This window comes from Labrus bergylta, chromosome 18, assembly GCF_963930695.1.
Source record: "Labrus bergylta chromosome 18, fLabBer1.1, whole genome shotgun sequence".
Lineage (NCBI taxonomy): Eukaryota > Metazoa > Chordata > Actinopteri > Labriformes > Labridae > Labrus > Labrus bergylta.
Genome location: NC_089212.1, coordinates 6,986,830 through 7,006,398, shown reverse-complemented (window position 1 = coordinate 7,006,398; position 19,569 = coordinate 6,986,830). Strand labels below are relative to the sequence as shown.

General features: G+C 43.1%; 1 protein-coding gene across 1 annotated transcript in view; it reads right to left on the bottom strand.

Annotated features, from left to right (window-relative positions):
• Positions 1-19,569, bottom strand: part of clmna (calmin a) — a 39,933-nt gene that overhangs the window by 4,558 nt on the left and 15,806 nt on the right. The window contains exons 2-12 of the mRNA XM_020641261.3: positions 12,129-12,190; positions 8,980-9,075; positions 8,714-8,797; positions 8,532-8,624; positions 7,058-7,254; positions 6,694-6,887; positions 5,807-5,889; positions 3,637-5,721; positions 2,059-2,228; positions 342-417; positions 178-242 (exon numbers count right to left, since the gene is read on the bottom strand). Coding sequence (XP_020496917.2) covers positions 178-242; positions 342-417; positions 2,059-2,228; positions 3,637-5,721; positions 5,807-5,889; positions 6,694-6,887; positions 7,058-7,254; positions 8,532-8,624; positions 8,714-8,797; positions 8,980-9,075; positions 12,129-12,190 — 3,205 coding nt within the window. The remainder of the gene's footprint in view (positions 1-177; positions 243-341; positions 418-2,058; positions 2,229-3,636; positions 5,722-5,806; positions 5,890-6,693; positions 6,888-7,057; positions 7,255-8,531; positions 8,625-8,713; positions 8,798-8,979; positions 9,076-12,128; positions 12,191-19,569) is intronic.

The window sequence follows — 19,569 nt, the reverse complement described above, 5'->3', positions numbered from 1 at the left end:
AAGTGGTGTCACCACCTCCAAGCAGAGACTGTTCTTCTTGTGAAAGCTGAGGAGTTTTAATATCGACAAATCTCTTTTAAAGTTAAAGGAAGATTATTACCGTCGACTTGAATGATCTAAAAAAAAAAAAAAAAAAAAAAAAAACACCAACAAAAGCAACGAGAGAAAAGTTCTTACCAAACAGCGGGTTCTCTGTTGTCGGCGTTTTTCCTTTCTGCAGTCCCAGCAGCAGTCGGATTGTTCTGTGTGTGGGAAAAAGGTACAAAGCAAACATACTGAGTGTACAGTGTCAGAGAGAATATTTATCCAAGCGCAGCGATATGTCCACAATAAAAACCCACCTCTGTGAGGCGAGCCCCCTTTCTGTGACGCAGGACTGGGGGGATCTGGATTTCATCTTGTCTGCTGGAGTCAATCCTGAAAAGCAAAAAACAAAAAAAAACTCCTTTAGATAAGTAAAAGAGAGAGAGAGCAGACTCAGGAAGTGCAGAAGAAGAAGCCATCCATTATAAATGCTTTATATAAATACTTTAAATACTTCAGGATCTTTGGACTTCTTCCAGAAATGAGAAGTTTGAACATTTAAAAAGCAACTTCCTGGAAGCTCAAAGTGTGCCTGTTCTCTCTTCACCACAGGAAGAGAGGGAGGTAACATGTTAGGCTTTTATATGCTTTTAATTTTTCATCCATTTAGTCTTGTTCATCATCACAAAATTTGAGGGAATGTGTGAACTCTTTGATAACTTCATCCATACACTGGAGTAAAGTAAGTGTTAATCCTCCTGACATTTTTTTAAAAGAGGATGTCTTTGTCTTTTTATTTACAACCTGATTTAAAGAGGACATATGATCCCCCTTCTCCACCTTTTCAAACAGTCCCCTGTGGTCTAAATGAAACATCTCTGCTGTGCTTTGGTGAAAATATAACATGAATCAAGCACCAGAGGAGGTTTGTGACCCTGTATAAACCAGCTCTCTACATTTGCTATATTTTTAATCACTTATCCGTTTTGATTTTATCTAGCCAAAGATGTAAGCATATTTGCATATTCGGGGAGTGGCTGATTTGACTGACTGGCCGGCGTGTTTCAGCTGTTTACCAGGATGCTAAGTTACTGTCGCAGCTCCACCTCTGATTAATCTGGTCTGTTACTAGATTCATGAAAAGTTACTTAAGGTAGCATTTTCAACAATGTTTGGCTTCAAAAGTCCTCTTCAGGCATCAATGGGTGATGTCACTGAGACTACGTTCTTGTTTATATACAGTCCATGGTCTACAGTATTGTATGTATCTACTTCCTCATAAAGGCTTGTATGCATGGATAACACATTTTTTTAAAGTGCACAAAGCATTGTATTTAAAAATATATATATCTTGACTGTGCTTTCCCGTACTAAAAACATGTTTTTTCTATACTTGATATAGAATAAAAAAAACATACAGAAAGGATAGTGTGTTGTTTTTTTGTATTTGGAGATAAAAAAAGAAATGTATTCACACTATGAATCGTGTCCTGTTTAGCTCCAACACAGTATGACAAAACACTGAACTTAGAAACAAATGCTCTGTCACATCTGAGCAGTCCTGCACGTATAATTCTTGCTTAATCACTTGTGTGCGAATGCAAATTCCCCTTGAATGGAAAAATACTGGCATAATAAAAACATGAAAACTACTTTAATATCGTGAGATAACAGAATGTAACAGAATAGGGTTTGATGTGTAAAAGTCTGAACGATTATAGCTTTGATTTCTTTGTCGAGCATAAACATTATGGAACGCTCTCGTATTAATTAATACATTCAGCCACATTAATGTCTATAACCGTCATCCTCTCTCTATGCCGAGTGTCTAAACCCACATAAGGCCTGTCTTCATTCCCATCAGCAGCCTACAGAGATAATTCTGTCCAAGACATTTAAGGAAATATCTGAGCTAACTGAACGAGGCCGGGTCATAGCAGTCCCATTCATTGCCATAACACTGCTTTCCCCCCGGGGTCCAGTGTGTGTTTCTCAGTGTGTACCAGGGAGCCGACTAAGAATAGAAAAACCTACCTCACAGGCTCAGTGTTTTCCCTGGCAGAGTCCGAGCTCTGATTCTCAGCCTCACTGAGATGACCGCAGACTGCTGGGACATCTCCACCCCACAGTCCTTCTGTCTTCAGCACGCACTCATTCTGGGATTCAGAGGCTTTGTCCGTGTCCAGGCTGGTCTGAGTGATCAACTAATGACAAAGAGAGACTAGCAGTGAGTCTCTAAGATGCTTTAGAGACGTACACGAGAACTGCCCATGCATTTCTTTATGTCACAGTGACACATGAATCTAGTTTGTGTTTGGCGTCTAGGCTCCGACCTAATCACTCCTCACAGTTTTAATTTATATGCAGGAATTTGAGGAGTGATGGGATAACATTTTAACCTCCCCCCCACCAGAATTGGTGGAAGGCCAGAGCTGGCAATGAAGGGGCAAAGGGAGAGAGCAGAAATCTTGCAGCTTAAATAGGCCGCTAATTGGAAGAAGGTGTTGTCAGGTGATAGTTGAGAATGAAGTGTGAAATCATTGCAGCGCCTGAACTAGCTTGCAGGCATTGCCTCATTTTGCAAATTGTGCAACGATTTTGCAGCAATACAATATATTATTTAAACATAGAGAATATTTAATATTACTTTGCATTGTCAGCCAATTCAGTCACTTTTAATCTTCTCATCTGAAATGCCCCTTTCATGCTCTGCAGACAGTTCTGAAAGGATTGTAGATTACTGCTGGAAAAACAACATAAAGACCTCATTTTTTAATCTCCCTCAGCAACGATTTCTGCATTTTATGTTCTGTTTAAACAAAATGTTGATGCATGACCTCCAGCTTTCTGCAAACATTAAGAGAACAGAATGGTGTGACTGTGGATGATGAATGTCTGCGGGTCATCTGGTCATTACGTGAGAGATGGTAGAAGTGTGAAATATCACGTCGCTTCATGTTCCTGTTGGGGAGCTGGACCATTAGACACACATACGGAGGCAGAGAGAAAAGTGTTTTCTGAGATGCCACTCACTTTGCTGGAATAATTCAGCAGAAAATCTGTTTGATTTCTCTTCGAGAGAGTTTCCAATCCCATGGTTAGTTTATTTAGTCAACTGGAAAAAAAAACCAGTGGAGGTTAAATCCACCAGCTCGTATCTTGTGTAATATTTATTAGAACAGAGGTTACACATTGGAGAGAAGTCATTGCATTTCTAATCTCAATAAACATCTAAAAACTGTCTACGTAAATGAACAAGATTTGTGTTATTTTCTATTTGTGGTCAGAGGCTTCGATTGGAAGCAAGAAAACTTTCTGTAGAGAGCTAAAGAGGTCAAAATGAAATCTAAGAACCTTGGAAAAAATTTCAATAACTGCTACACTTGAAGCCCTAGATCATAGTCTGTTGCCATGAGAGACAAAGCAAAGTGGTGGACTTTCCAATGTCCCTAAGGCCCTGTGTCCAGCAGAGTCTTTTCTCATATTTTTTAAATGAGCAGAATGAGGAGCAAAAGCATGGGGATATGTGTATATGTCTTAAAAGCTAATTTTGCATCTACTGTATAATGGTCTGATCAATGCCAAGGTCCTACCAAATAAACTCCCATTTACCTTGCCATTGTCTTGTGTTGTATCCACTCCATTTCTGAAGTCGTCACTCAGCAGGATGAGCGGTTGGTCGTCTGGCTGAGTCTCTGAGGCTGGCGCCGGCTGGAGAGGAGACACGCTCAGAACAGAAGGCCAACTCTCAATATCAGAGTCAACTGGCTCTGTGCTCATGGGCTCCTCTTTGTCGGGGTAGAACAGGTCCATCGGTTCAATCGGGTCACCGAGTAAGTCGTCTGTGGGGGAATTTCGATCAAAGTTGGGAGAGAACAAGTCCTTGGGTCTGGACATCTCAGTTGTACCATTTGGTTTTGAGTTAACTGGATTCGATGTGTCCTGCTGTGTTGCAGACGTCTCATTGTCTGAAAAGGTATCAACCAGTTTGTCCTGGACCAGTTGAAGGGGTAAATCTACTTCCTGCCCAGTACTCACAGGTTGAGATTTAGCATCTGTAGAAGACATCTGAGATGTTAAGTCTTTTTCAGTGTTACCTGTCTGAGAATCAAGGTTCTTAGGGTCATCCGTACCATCCAAATTGTCTGTTGTTGGTTTAGCGTCTTCTGATATGAGACACGAAGAAATCTCAAGAGGCTTCTTGTCCTTATTGTCATTTGAGTCCCAGCTCGATTCTTCTGGCTTTTGAGGCCTGTTGACATCTTTGTCTGTCACCTTACTTCCAGATGTCTTCTCCTCCTCCTGATGGACCTCATCATCTGCAACATGATCTTGTCTTTCTCGGTCACAGTTTTCCCCTTCTGCCTGCTCCTCTGGCTCACTTGAAATAGAGATCTCAGGAATGTTTATGCCCGAAGCAAGACTTGTTTTTGAGGCCACGTCTTTGTTCGCCACAGCGCAGGTCTCTGCTCCGAGGATTTCCTGTAAGTCACTTTGAACTCCTTCACTTCCTTTGTCTTGTGTCTTCACTGCCACTTCATCCTTTTTCTTTACAATCCCTGATTCCTCTCCTAACTCTCCCTTTGTCTCCTCTGTTTTCTGACATTCAGTTTCCTCCTCGACTTCCTCAACAGTATTTCTTACATCCTTACCTTCAGTTGGACCATTTATTTGTACTTCCTGGCCCATTGCAGCCTCCACTGTTTTCTTGCCACTTTCTGGTTTCCTGTGTGTGCGCTCATCAGAACTTGATTGTTTCGCAAGATCTTCTAAATCTTCAGGGACTTCGGTAATGGAAATGAGTGGAGACCGGATAGTTTCAAGGAGATCTATGCCACTAGAGTTGGCCACCTCTTCTGCATTGCCCTTTACAGAAGATTGTTCTTGCTCTTTGTGAAGTTCTTTTTTAATCTCAGCTTCACTATGATCAGGTCCCTGTTCTAAAGCAAGGTCCTGGTTGTGGCTCTCAATGTTGGCCTCTTTCCCATTCACTACCTCCTCTAGTGAACGTCCTTGCATCCTCTCCTGTGTACTCTCCAACGAGCTTAGAGAGTAAATCCCTTCGTCTGTGTAGGACTCTGCGATCGACTGCTCGTCAGGGGTTCTATCATCCAGTGATGGGACAACATCATCAAGGGTAGTGATCTCCACAGGGGTAGCACGGTACACATCCCAAGCTGTTCCACTGTCGCATAGAGAGCTGTCACTTCGGCTCTCGCAAAACTTCTCTGGTGTTGTCCCAAATTCGCTCTCAACCCAGGAGTCCGGGGAGCCGATTGCCGAGTCACCGATCACCGACTCGGTGTTAACAGACTCAGGAACTGAAGAGTTAGTGGGTGATTGAGTGTTCGTCAGCTGTGGGGGGTTAGACGTTGAGTTGCTTGAGACCTCACGTGGCAGTTCCTTGGCTTCTTTCACCACACTCCTGGAGAGTTCTTCTGCATCTGCTAGGATGTCATCACTGGACCATGAGCGAGCTGCGGCCACCCTAAAGGAGGGCGACTTGGTGCTCCTGTCCTCGGACACGGTGGAAATTAAAATTTTGGGTGGGCGTTGGGCTGAGTCTCTCTCAAACATGTAGGATCTCTCCCTCACTCTGCCCCGGTGAGTGCCGTTCCTCATGTACTCAGCGTCGGCCTCACGGTAGTTGAGTCGGCACATAGAGACGCTACGTTCAATCAGCCGGGAGCTCTCATCCTGAGACACAACAGAATAAGTATTAGTAAAAATACTATTGTGTAGATTCTGACTTCGAACATGCCCGTTAGGATGGGACTCTTACCTCTTCTATGCCCGGGAAGTGCTCCAAGAACTGTGACACGTAAATGATGATGGATTGCTCATCTGTTGCCTTGATGGTCATATCTGGGAAGATAAACAACAATCACCACAGTGCACCACCATCGTTATGACTCCCAACAACTGCTTGTCAACAGGCAAGGCAGGCAACTGTCTGGGGCCTCAGACCAGTAGGGGGCCCCTGAGGGCTGACAAACTTTAAACCACAGCAGTGTCTCAAAATGAGCAAATTTTGCATTGACAGTCGGAAACCTCCCTAAACTGGCCCCATCTGATAGAACTTGCTCTTGTTGCCCTGCTAAGCTTTGCATGCTGTAAAAACCAAAGTTTGTTCAACAAAGATAAAAAGAAGAGGAATTGTCCATCCATTATCCATCCATCCGGAGAGAAAAAAGAAACCGAAGCAGAGTAAGCGTCGGGACACTGTCAGACATAAGGGTGATGAAAGATGGATGGAGGGCCCCCCACCTGATGTTTGCCTAGGGCCCCAACAAACTCTAGAACCGCCACTGCCGGGACCTGTACCATTTGTCAATAGATACCTAAACTACATCCACAACGAGGGGCGTCGACAGGACTTCTGGGCCTCAGGAAAAGACATCACATTTGGCCCCACATTTGTCAATGAGCAGAGACGATTGGGGTAAGAAGGTCTGGTTAAGCTAACTATTTAGCCATGGGAAACCTGTTGAATTGTATTTCTTACTGGAAAGTATCCACCTTTGATTTTGGCCCTACAATAACTACATGAACATTATGGTGACTATTCGATGATCAGCTACTTTTACAACTTGGAATACTCTTAGTTTTCCTTTCATTAAATATTAGTTATTTTTTACTTATAGGTAGAAACAGCTATTTGCTGGTTACCCTCAGGCTCCAGTATGCGTGGGATACCCAGGCTGTAGTGGGCTATCCTGAAGGCGTCCTCCAGATTCTCTCTTGCACTCCTCAGCAGAGCCTTCCTCATGTCCACCAGGCTGGGGTCGATGGACTTAATGACGGCCAGGAATGCAAGGCCGCTTTTCCAGCTCTTTCCAAAGTCCTGCACTGCCACTCCATACCTGGAACAGGACAAAGTCAGCGATCAGTCGAGAAGAGCACTTAAAGAACTGTAAGAGGAAGACCTTAAGTATACTGCACTGGAGCCAGTGAAATACCTTGTGTCCCTCTTATCTAGAACCCTCTCAGATTCAATATAACAAACTTTATTGAAACTGCAGACCAAACTCACTTGCGTGTTCGTTTCTGTACCCACTGCAGCAGCTTCTTGATGGTCTTGCTGTGTTCTCGCATGGCCGTGGACGCCGTCTGTCTCTCTTCTGACGGCGTGCTGCAATATGAAGCGTCAGAGTCGGAGCTGGTCGGGATGGATGACAGGCTGGAGGAGGAGGGGAACTGGCTCCTGATGTTCCCAGTCAGCTCCTTAATCTGCAAGCACACCGAGAGATGGATTATATTCCCCTTCACTCGACTGTTTTTAGCGGACAATTGAGCTGCTGAGTATCAAATTATTGCAGCAGATTATTTACCCATGCCCTTTATGCTGACACTTGAGCGTACAATTTGCTGAATATTTATACTCAGATATCAGTATCAGTGATCAGTAGGGTTACTTTCATCAAGAGTGTCAGAGAGAAAATATCCCAGGTATGAAGTGAAATCTTTTCTGGCTCAAAGTTCTGCAAAAAGACAACAAACAGGTAAAAGTCCCAGTGAGTAACAGGATTTCTACCCACTGTTTGTCATGGCAACCGTGACACAGAACAAAGGAGCACTTTGCACTTTATCCATTTGATCCAACAGGTGTGTCTAAAGAAAGACGCTGACTAGCTTGCAGTCATATCATTTATCTGCAAACTAAAGCACTTCATCAGCACTCCTGCAAAATTCATATCATATCAGGCCCTCAAATCTTCCTGAGAAGCTAATATACACACGTCCCGGGATGTTTACCTCTAAGGGATTGTCACAAGAATGTCCTGGTTAAATAAAAGAGGGTGAGAAGTGAGAGGTTTAAATCAGTTGTCATGGTTTCCATGGTAGAAACCATGCGAGACCCCAAAACGTGCAGAGTTTATTTTTCATGGAGTACCCCTTCAAGTATATCCCATCGACGGATCAACATTTTGTCAAAACAGTCACCAAACGATCAGCTGATCAAACCATTCAAATGCAAAGCGACCTATTGTTTGGATGTTGTTCTCTTTATTCCTGCTGTATCTCGTATGTCTCCTGTGATCTTCTGAACTCATGAAACCAGCTTCTCTGGGCTTCTCTTCAGAAGCACTGATATTCCCTTAAAGTCCTTTGAAGCAGTCTCACGACTAAACCCCTTTAAAAGACCACAGAAGAAGCTCAGTGCCTCTTGCTTGGCTTTTCCATTCACCAGAGCTTAGGCCTGGCAGTTTATTCAGCTTCATACAGGAGATGACCTGCAGTACATGAGGACAGTCTGAGTGAACTGATTGACCCATGGTGTCGGTCCAAGCCACTGACCCGCACTGTGGATTACATAAAATACCCAGCATGCTCTACTTTGATGGGCTTTGTTCATGGAAAGTCCACAGGTTGTGAAGCAGACAGACACTTGACCTCATTTCATGTGAAAAGAAAAGCAGAGGTGAGGAGATGGAAACTCAAAGTGGGTGAAGAGGTATTAAAGTTCAAGGACAGCCCAAAGATATTGTCAGAGAAAATGAGATTACCTGGAAGAAGAGGATGATGTTCCAGATGAGTCCCAGGATGATGGAGGAGTTTCCATCGGCAACATCGGAGGCGTCGATGCTGACCAGCTTCACCTGAATACACATGAATTTACAGGATGTGTTATTAATGCAGCCAATAAGAAAGCAGTTAGTGGATGAGTCTTCATGCTGGTGTTACTCACATTTCTCTCCTCCAGGAAAGACAAGACCTTGGCGATGTTGTTGAGTCTGAAAATCCGATGGGTGGACTTCTTGAATCCATGAAGCTGGAAAATCATTCAGAATGAAAAGAAGCATTACTGACGAGTACAGAAACCGCAGACAGACACATTTACTCAAACTCCCAGGGCTGCTGAAGTGAACAGCTGATATGATAATGTTCTAAATACTTTACAGCTGCGTGTTTGAAAATCACTGTGATGAAGAAAACAAAGTGTGAGAGTCTGACCAGCTTGCAGCCCGAGAGCTCCTCCAGCAGGGCCATGAGGATGTGTCCATCCTGGATGTCCCGGAAGAGATCGTGCACCTCAATGGGTGGGTCACACTGGGAAAAAAAGGAAAGAAAGAGGAAACATAAGGGACAATCGATAACATTTTTGAGGAAAATCAAATACAATATCAGGACCCTTCTCAAAAGTGTGAGGTTTAAAGCCGAGGCGAGGGGAACACAGCTCTCTGTGTGTGTGTGTGTGTGTGTGTGTGTGTGTGTGTGCAGGTCTGACTGTGTGTCTATGTGGAGCTCTCGCTGTGCTGCGCTTCCCCAACGCCTCGAACACAAATGTTACACCGTCCTGGAATCAATATGAAGTTACAGCAGTGTATGACGTGGGATTAGATACTTCTGATGGTCTCACTACACTGCAGCCTCTGCCATCAGTGTGTGAATGTGTCGGTGTGACCTGTGGAGGAAAGAGCTTTGAGTATTCAGAAGACTAGAAAACTGCTATACAAGCTCAATTCCATTTACCAAAGAGGTGATGATGGCTGAGGGAAAAAGTGCAGTCTGAACAGGGCTTTAATTTGCTGCCCTGGCTAATTCCATGGGAGAAACATCAAATATTTAACAACTCTTTTTAAGTTGAAGATTGATTTTATGAATCTCTTTGAAATATTTATTTTAGTTTGAGCCGCCTATATTAAATTGGCTGTCTTTGGTTTTATTTTTACACTTTCTTTATGGAGATGTTCACAGAGTGAAATTTGAGTGAAATCAAACCCAGCTGACAGAAGAGTAAACGCTGTAATGTGATGTTTTAAACCGTGGATCAGTCAGTAAACCACAGTCTGCACCGTGTGAGCCCTGTTATCACAACAAGTCATTACACACCGAGGAATCTGTGAGACCTGTCTGAACACGGCGAACAGTGCATGGTGGGGGGGGGGGGGGGGGGGGGGGGGGGGGTATGAAGTGACTGGAACTTTCCAAGATGACTGAAGACAAATGTGTGATTGTCAATTACTAGGTCAGAGATTTGATGCAAGGCCAAACAGTGAGTAAGAGAAGAGAGGCTCATTGTGTGTGAGAAAACAAAAGATCTGATCAGCGTTCAGCCTCTTGACTCGCCCTGACTCACCCCCTGCTCAGGACTGAAACCGGAGAGAGAGAGACAGGAAGGAAAAACAGAAACACGGCGTGACTGAGTCAACAGTGATGTAAGACTCTGCTCCAGCTCGCTGTGTTTACATGGACAGGTGTTCTGCAAACATTACGCTCAGTTTATAGAGAGTGTAATGCATCCATGTACTGAAGTGAATTATAATGATGTTGATTTAAGGACACCTTGTGTTTGCAGAGCATGGGGAAATAAAAATAAGAAAACTAAACAAAGGTTTGTTTTCAGTTCGGTTTAGGACAAAGTGAAGTGCAGCGTTTCAGCCTCTTGTGGCCAAATTAAGTATTACAACAACAAACACAAATAAGTCAAATGAGCAGGTTATCATGTTTACCATCTGTTTACCACTGATGGGAAAATATTTCAAGTTTATTAGAAAAAACAATACACTTTTATTTCCCCCTGCTCTAACTAATTTTAATAACTGGTTGTCAGGGTAAAAATAAAGACATTTATCTGAGAAATTATTTAAAAAAACAGACTTATAATAAAAGTTATAGCTTCAATCCTTGTTTACTTTTACTTCACCTGCTTAAAGTTTTTTTTATACCACCCGTTTAATGGAGGAAACTTAAGCACCACATGAATGCAATCCTGAAAATATCATGCCGGGGTCGACGCACGTGTGAAAGCAAGCGGGTGATTTTTTTCCTAAGGCAAGACACACACACTTTACCCCACGTTGCTCCCATTACTTCAGCAGCATGTGAATGTGTATGAATGAGATGAGTTACTTCTGATGGGTCCTTTACTCAGCAGTCTCTACCATCACAGTGTGTGAATGTGTAGGTGTGACCTTCAGTGTAAAAGCGCTTTGAGTAATCTGAAAACTAGAAAACAAAAAAAACAATTTCAAGTCCATTTGCAATTTACCAAAAAATACCTAGAAATCTGATTCTTAAAAAATCGTATTTTCACTCCACTGACAACCCTTTTTCACCTTGTTTCGTTGTTTTATTGCATTAAAAAAGAAAAAGAGTGGATTTGGTGCACTGTCCTGAAAAACCTTCTAAACATTTTGTGGTTGAGGATTCAGCACCCACAGAAGTTACTGAAGGTGAGCACAGCCAGAAAAATAAAAGAATGGAAGAAGATTTCACCTTTTCTTGAGTCGTAAACACAGAAAAGAAAATCCTTCAGATGAAACATGGAAAAAGGATCACAATGTTTTTTCCCCCATTTGCCTCGTAGGACTACAATACATATATAATATAAGCCACCTGTAAATGTAGAAGTGTTTGTCAGACATTTGGCATGATGAGGTGTAGGAAGACTTTGTAGACGTGAGGGAGAAAGATGAACACTTGATTGATCCAAAACCTTTCAGGCAGGATGTATAACTTTCTAAATTAGATAAAAGACGTAGTCATGTTTTTTTAAGCTTCAGTGTTTGAAGATGTAATCTGTTATTTATTCACACCATTTCATTTGGTACCTATTTGCTCCTCTTTAACCTTCCACATGTATCTTCTTTCTTTACAGTTTTAATCTGTTTAAACGGCTCTCCGGTGACTCCGTGGAGGACGGACTCTCTCATCCAATCAGCCGAGGTGTTCGCATACATCAGCTAACAGGGAGGTGTTGAGAGGAAAACGACCACCCCGGGGGTAAATAGATCTGTAACATGACCACTGTTCTCTCAGATTAACACTTTACAGCCCAGTGAAACTTTACTGCAGCACGCAGGCGTCTCCACAGAGCCACACCTCAAACTCTCCGAGACTGCAGCGTTGTTTATGTGCAGCACACGTCTCCGCTGCACACAGCGAGCATCGTGCGGTCTGCGGTGGAGACGGAGCCGCACTGGGCTTCAGGGCGGAGTGACAATAAAAGACAAAAAAAAGAAAAAAAAAAAAGGTGTCATTCTGCTCAGTTAGTAAATGAGAGGTGAGGGAGCAGCTCTGTAATAACGGCATGTGGAAACCATGATTACTGCTCCTGCTGTTTGTGTGTTTTCTGCAGCCATGACAGTATGTCAACAGACCTTTTCTAAATGCAGGTTCATCCATCTGGTGAAGGTTCTCTTCTGCACCACTTCTCTTTCAACTGCAACACAAAAAGACACAAAACATGTTTTTTCAGTCAACAGGAAACTGAAGTCAGGGTCACAGTAACTTTTCAGAGAGACAAAAGAAGCAAGCGGGTATGAATCACCTCTCGCCAGAGGCTTACTGACGAAGCAAAGGCACGGCATCATGGGGAACACACAGAATAAATATTACATTGAACTATCTGTTGCACTTTGAAATTAAACATCCTGAGGAAAAAAAGTATTTCTGAAGCAACATCACAGATACCTTTAAGGAAAATTAAAGAGAGAAGACATGTCAACACATTAGATTTAACAGGAAGCCGCCATCCAGCTGCACTAATCTGCTTATTTCAACACATAGGAGCTTCACATTCACTCAGGGTAGTTAGTTTTAAAATATAAGACTAATGAAAAATGATGCTACAGCTTTGGAACAGAGGGAAATATATAATAATACATTTTTATTTATATAAACTAGTGTTTGTAAATCATGGTCACATTTAGAGACAAGTAGACCATAAAGAAAGCAGAGTAAACTTTAGAGAAGGTGTTCCCTAACTTTCCAGCTTGCGACCCCTAAAATAACAGTGCTGGAGACTGGAGACCCCCACTGCTATGTTGAAGTGCTGGCTTCTCTGACAACAATGCAGCAGACAGTATTTCCTCCTTGTAACTTTAGATTCTGCTCCTGAATGATCTGGATTTGTTTGGACCAGAGAAGGTAGGCGGTTTTAAGGCACCCCCACACGGCCGTTTTGGATGCCCCTCGGTTTGTCAGATATGAGAGCAGTTATCAGGTCAACAGGTGTTGCAGCGATGGAAGCGGGCAAGAGAAGTAGTTCAGATAGAAGTGATTGTACCCGACCTAAAAAGCCTCTGCATGTTTCTAATAAGCTCCACGAGCAGAAACGTGCTCAAACTAGGATCAATGTTGGAGATGCTTTTGAAAAATGGAGAGAGGTTAGAACACAGAAAGGTTTACAGACCGATGCAGAGCTGGATAAACACTGAAGCTTCAGTGTCCACCACATGGTGACCTGTGTGAGCATCCACTCTAGAGAGGAGGGGGCGAGATAAAACAGCAGTCTTCAATGTTTTGAATTTGGACTGCAGTACCCATTTTAAACTCTGTGTGTGTTTTTTTTTAGGGCGTGGCTATCTTATTTTTGTTGTACAGGAATTAAAGTGTAGTAATGCATTTCAAATTTGTTGTCCTATTGCGATGACTACTGCACAAACATGAGGACAACCTGCTAAAGGCAAAAATGTGGCTTGAAAACAGACGTCAACAAACTAAAGATGACATCATCATGGTCACGTCCTCTTCTTGTAAACAGTCTGTGGTTATTACTGTGGTTTAAATCATGTTTAATGTTTTCTCCGATAAAGGAGAGGGACTGCAGTCTGCTGACGGTTGACTTTTCATTGATTTCGTCCTGAAGGCGCTTTGGTCTCGACCGACTCTGTTGCACCAGAGTGCAGAGAGCAAACATATGGGGGCAGGGATGGCAAACTAGAGAGGGTGGGGTCGAGGAACTCTGCTACCATGGAAACGCCTCTAGAGTCAGCTGTTATTCATCTTAATGTCCTGTACGGCTCACTGGAGCCAACTCATGCCTTACACAAACCAAGGGTAATGAGAGCGTCGGCTGCAGGATGATATTGATTTCTTCTTCTTCCTCTGGTCAGTGGAATATTATGATGGCTTCACTAAGCCTGAAGGAGAGACAGTTAGCTGTAGAGCAGTGGCATGAGGAGGACTGGACCAATGATTGTTTAACGTGCCTCGTTCATGGGACTGCAGTGTGTCCTGTCTGGTGCTTTCTAACAGAAAAAAGGCCTCAAACACATTTCACCGCCTGTTCTCTGAGTTTGTATTCAAGAGGCGTAGCTGAGAAGACTTTAACGCATGAATCTTTGTCAGAGCAGAAACAAGGAGGTGGAGGAGGGAGGGAGGGAGGGAGGGAGGGAGGTGAGAGAAGAGAGAGAGAGAGAGAGAGAGGATGACAGAGAAGAAGTGACAGACACAGCCTGAAGCCAAATGAGCAAGATGAGAGATGAAATGAAGAGTATGTTTCGAAATAAAAACAACCATACGCTTCAAACTAAAGGAGAAAATCCAACCAACTGTTTGTGACAATAATGTAACAAACAGAGTAGATTACTCAATCATAATCATCATCAAGCTGCAAATGATGATGTCTGCAAATGCACCAGTCGCAGACTATAAGCAACAGGTCTATACCCTCCACTCTGAACACAAAGTCTGCATGCACAGCAGCCTATCACAGATTAACTCCTTAAATCTCTGCTACCATGCTAATGCTAAATGCACTGTTGAATGCATCCTAAAAAGGCTCGAGTCAGGCATCATAATTTGAGATTTTAAGCTGCATCATTCGACCGAAGTGGCACAGATGTTTGAGCTTTCAGAGGAGTCTGAGATTTGTCGACATGAACACGTTAACGAGCTGGAGTCAGAGATGCTGCTAAATCATTTTTCATCTTCAGATTTAGACACCAAGGCCTACTCCACATGTAGGCTGGTATTTTTGAAGAAGTAGCTTTTTCTTTTGGAAAACTCCTTCCAGGGTGAAAGTGTTCAGAAACTCTGTTGAAGGTGTTTCTGTGTCGATGGGGAAACTGAGTTTTGTTTTTGTAACCGTTGCTAACTGGACTTTTAACACGCTCACACATACATACACAGTTACTCTCCCACTATGTTGACGAGCAGAGACGCCTGATTAGACGACGGAGGTCACTTTCGCTTCATACGACGCTCAGACGACAAAAACCCCAGTGATTTTGGACGAGACCCGGTCGGACTTCGGGTTGGTGGGACAAACTTGAAAATGAAATGGTTAAAGGACATCGCAGTCGGTCTCTGAGTGAGCTGCTTCGCCCACACAGTGAAGGACAGAGTGGAATGAGATCGGCTGTAAGTGTTGTCAAAACATTTTTTTTTGATGACTCGTGTGGACTAGGCCCAAGGCTGTATCTACAGTTACTGTTAACCCCTCGGATAGTTTAGGTACAGATTACTTTTTCTGTTTTCTAACCGAGCAAAAAAGCAACAGCGTAGTGAGGAAGTCGTACCTGGCTGTAACAGCATGCTCTCAGCTACTCCAGTACAACAGAGCGACCACATTAAATGACCACACTCTTGGCCCCTTGAATTAAATAAATCACGACCAGCTCTTACAATATGGTTCATTCATAAGGAAAACACACATGACGTATCAGAGCGGGACCGGAAACTGTGAGCTAATCTTTCATTAAAGTGTCAAACACTTTTTGGTTTTTTAAAGACGCTGAAACAGGAACCAGAGCTCCACTTTGGACGCTTCACCTGGAAAATGACATCAGTTTAAAAAACGCTATATATTTTACTGCACATAAAGGACTCCTTCTAAAAGTCACAGAGAGTCAGATTTGACAAGTCTGACTGAGAGAGAGCTCCCACAGTGACAAATGACATAATGACTACAGAGGTGTTTTCACTGTAATATGGAAAATACACAAACTTATAAGAGGAACGTGCTGCAGGATTTGTGATCATTAATTCTTAAAGCTGCACACACAGTAGAAAATATAGAAGAGGGGCGTGTTTGTTTTTCTGTTTGATCATTTATTCTGAGGCCCAGAAGCATGAAGAGAAGAGTCCTAATGATGCCTCTGTATGTACCGCCTCATTAGACCCACACACACTCAAACGTGTGTGTGGACTCCACGCTCATACATTGATCCTGCAGAGTTTTATACACACGAGCCTGTTCTGACTGTGCTGCTCAGTCAACGGGAAGGCAAACAGCATCAGTGTTCAGAAGAATCGCTGGACGCAGGAACCAAAAGTGCAGAACAAAGAATCTTTTTAAAAAAAAATAAACAGTGTCAGGTGCGTCGTTTGAAACACCTGGTGCAAGTGTCTTTAGGGCGTGTCCAACTCAGATGAGAATATTAATCTGGGTGCAAAGTGGCGCAGGGAGCAAACAGATCCAGCATGTAAAACTATACTTTAAACCAGGTTTTTGTTGGTTTAGGGTGCAGTAGGTTTTTGTTGCCTGAAGGGAGCAATGTGTCTCCCTGATTACACTTCATTATGACACCCACACACCCTGAGCACACAGATGGGTGCTAGTACATTTACTGCTTACACAATACGGATAGTGGGCATGACAACTGCGTTAGTCGTTATCTTACAATGACACTAGCATCTACACTCTGCGTCAGGTGGTAGACAGGACCTAATGTTTTTAATTCAGGTTGTTCAAATATGAACCTCAAGCTTCATAGCTCTTTGTTGTGGCAGAAAGTGACCAAGAACAACCATCACTCCACAACTGCACAACTCCAAAAAGTTGTACACAAATATCTTTGTGTAATTCTTCTTTCTACTGGATTGAAATCTGAGAGAGAGAGAGAGGGAGAGAGAGAGAGGGAGAGAGGGAGTGGGGAACGACATGCGGGAAAAGGAACCGCAGGTCGGATTCAAACCGCAGGTCGCCCACTCTCAAGACCTTAAGACTTGGGGCACACTAACCCCTAGACTATACCGGTATCAACTCAATCATATTTTTAACCTAAAGCTGCTGCAAGAGAAAGAGTCTGTGTTAGAGTAAACGTCGACAGTGTGCAGGAGTTAGCCGGCTTCTTTAGTAATTAATAAAGAGGAATGACTCAACACTGGGGGGCTGTTTGTGTTGCCATGGTACCAAAAACCAGAATCAATGTTATATTGAAGTTTAAAATTCTGTTATTATGACTCTGGTCCAACAAACACCATCCATCATTATTTATATCCGTTGTTTGGGGCAAGTGAACAAGGTCATCGAGCAGAGAGACGAATGTGGTGTCACTCTGCGGTGACTGATTACCAACAGAGACCCAAACTCATAAAATCCCCAAACGAGGAGAAGAATAGAAGTGGTGCACCGACAGAAGAGATGAAGCTACTATTTATATTTCTCTCTAAACGTCTGGGTCTGCGACCTTCCTCATCGACCTCTTGTGCGTTTCTGAAGTTCAAACAGAAACAGAAACATCTCCACACAATGACACTGTGTCTGTGTGCAGGGCTGCCCAGGCCTTTATGTGAGAGTCCTGGGTGGAATTTATTAATGGGGCTCCCCTCACCATGACGACTGCCTGCGAGCCTTTTTTATTCATTAAGCTTCCACTCTTCATAGCTGGGACCGAGCCAAGAGCTGGTACTGTGAAAGGAGGAGGGGCCTGGGAACAGGGGCAGGAGGACCAGGACCAGGCCTTCTGATGTCTGCAGGGTCTGTGCAGGGTCTGCGCTGAATCAACTCCAGAGAGCATGTCTTTACGACAGTTGTATCCGTTCTGGAAGTGTTTAGTTAGTATTATTATTGTTATTTATGATGTTATTTAATGTTTTATTTCCCTCTATTATGTCTGTTAAGTTGTGACTGATCCTGTTTTAAAGCCTGCCACTCCTCGACCTCAGCTGATCATCTCTTAGTGCTTCAGTATCTGCAGTGATGCAGTTTAATGTGCGCAAATAAGTCATAAAATAATAATGAAAAAACTGATAAGAGGGATGTGTTGTTAATAAATACAACGTGAGCCAATCATCGCAGCAGCTAGAAGGCTCAGCTTGACAAAAACAATCACACAGTGTGTGTTCAATGATTGATGGGACTCATCATACCATCACTAAGCGACTTCATTAATTACAAGACAAGACGTCTCATGAGGCGCGGCTCAGCAGGCGCCATTGATTGACCAATCACATTATGAGTTTGCATTGTGGTGATAAATCAAGAGCATGTCATGAAAAGAAAAAAAGAGGCTGAGAAATAGATTCTTGTGGTGGTTACATATTTTCCAACAAGTAAAAGGAGCAATCTTTAACTCTGACACCTATTGTTTAAAATGGGTACTACAGTCTAAATTCTAAACATTGTAGAGAGCTGTCTCCCCCCGCCCCCTCCTCTCTAGGGGTCACCATGTGGTGGACACTGAAGCTTCAGTGTTTATCCAGCTCTGCATCGGTCTGTAAACCTTTCTGTGTTCTAACCTCTCTCTATTTTTCAAAAGCATCTCCAATATTGATCCTAGTTTGAGCACGTTTCTGCTCGTGGAGCTTATTAGAAACATGCAGAGGCTTTTTAGGTCGGGTACAATCACTTCTATCTGAACCACTTCTCTTGCCCGCTTCCATCACTGCAACACCTGTTGGTTTGACCTGATAACTGCTCTCATATCTGGCGTCCAAAACGGCCATGTGGGGGTGCCTTAAAACCGCCTACCTTTTCTGGTCCAAACAAATCCAGAGGATTCAGGAGCAGAATCTAAAGTTAGAAGGAGGACATACTGGCTGCTGCATTGTTGTCAGAGAAGCCAGCACTTCAACATAGCATGTTTCCTTAATGTCTGATCATATAGTAAGGTCAGTTTCAATTATCAGTTAGAGCTCTGATATGGTACACACAAGTTACTTGAATCCATAAACATTGGCTTTAAGTCAGCCTAAAAGACATGTCACATGTTTGGTTGCTTTACTTCAGTTTTCAGTCTAGAAACAGAGCTCAGAGCTCGGTCTCTCAGCTGAACACCGCAGCACCTAAACTCTGTCCTGTCATTCAGCTTCCCTCGGTGCCAATTAGAGCCACGAAGACGACTTCTCCCACTCAGTAAAAAAAAAACAGTAAAAGAAACAGACGCCTACTGATGTTCTGGAGCCGCCCACACACACCTCACATTCACTTTGAACACAGACTCAGGAGATGAGCGTCCATGATTGTTCCTCTGCACGTCCCCCTCGTCAGACTGAGAGGATCTGAATATTCCCCGAGGTAAGGGTGATAAAAAATACAGGAGAGCTGTCGTGTTGAAATATTCATGCAGCGGCAGCGACAGGGGCTTCCCTGCACACTGCAGCGCCGCATCATGCAGAAGATTACATAACGGAACAGTTCACCGAGAGGCTCCTCTTCTCTGAATCATCATCTCACCTGTTTGTCTTCACAGATTCACATCAAGGAGGGCGCAACGAGATAATACACGCTCAGATCTTTGAGATAATCACTGTTACACGAGCTCAAATCATGGTATCAATAAAACACGTAGACTAACGGTAATACAATGAATATAAAGAGTGATTTCTTCTTTTTGTCACTATTTCTAGACTTATAATGAAGCCTTATTAATGATTCTCCTCCAGAGCTCTGTAAAATAAATACCCTCTTTGTTTTTGTATTGCTGATATGATGTCGCTTCTAGGAGCGATTTATGCAAAGTATGTATTATGTAAGATATTCTCTGGCTACTAAGTCATACATATTTGATGTAAAGTTACCACAACATTCACTGACATTCAACATGATAAAACTTTCCACTGAAAAAAAGGAACGTTTGAGCTTCTTCTGTT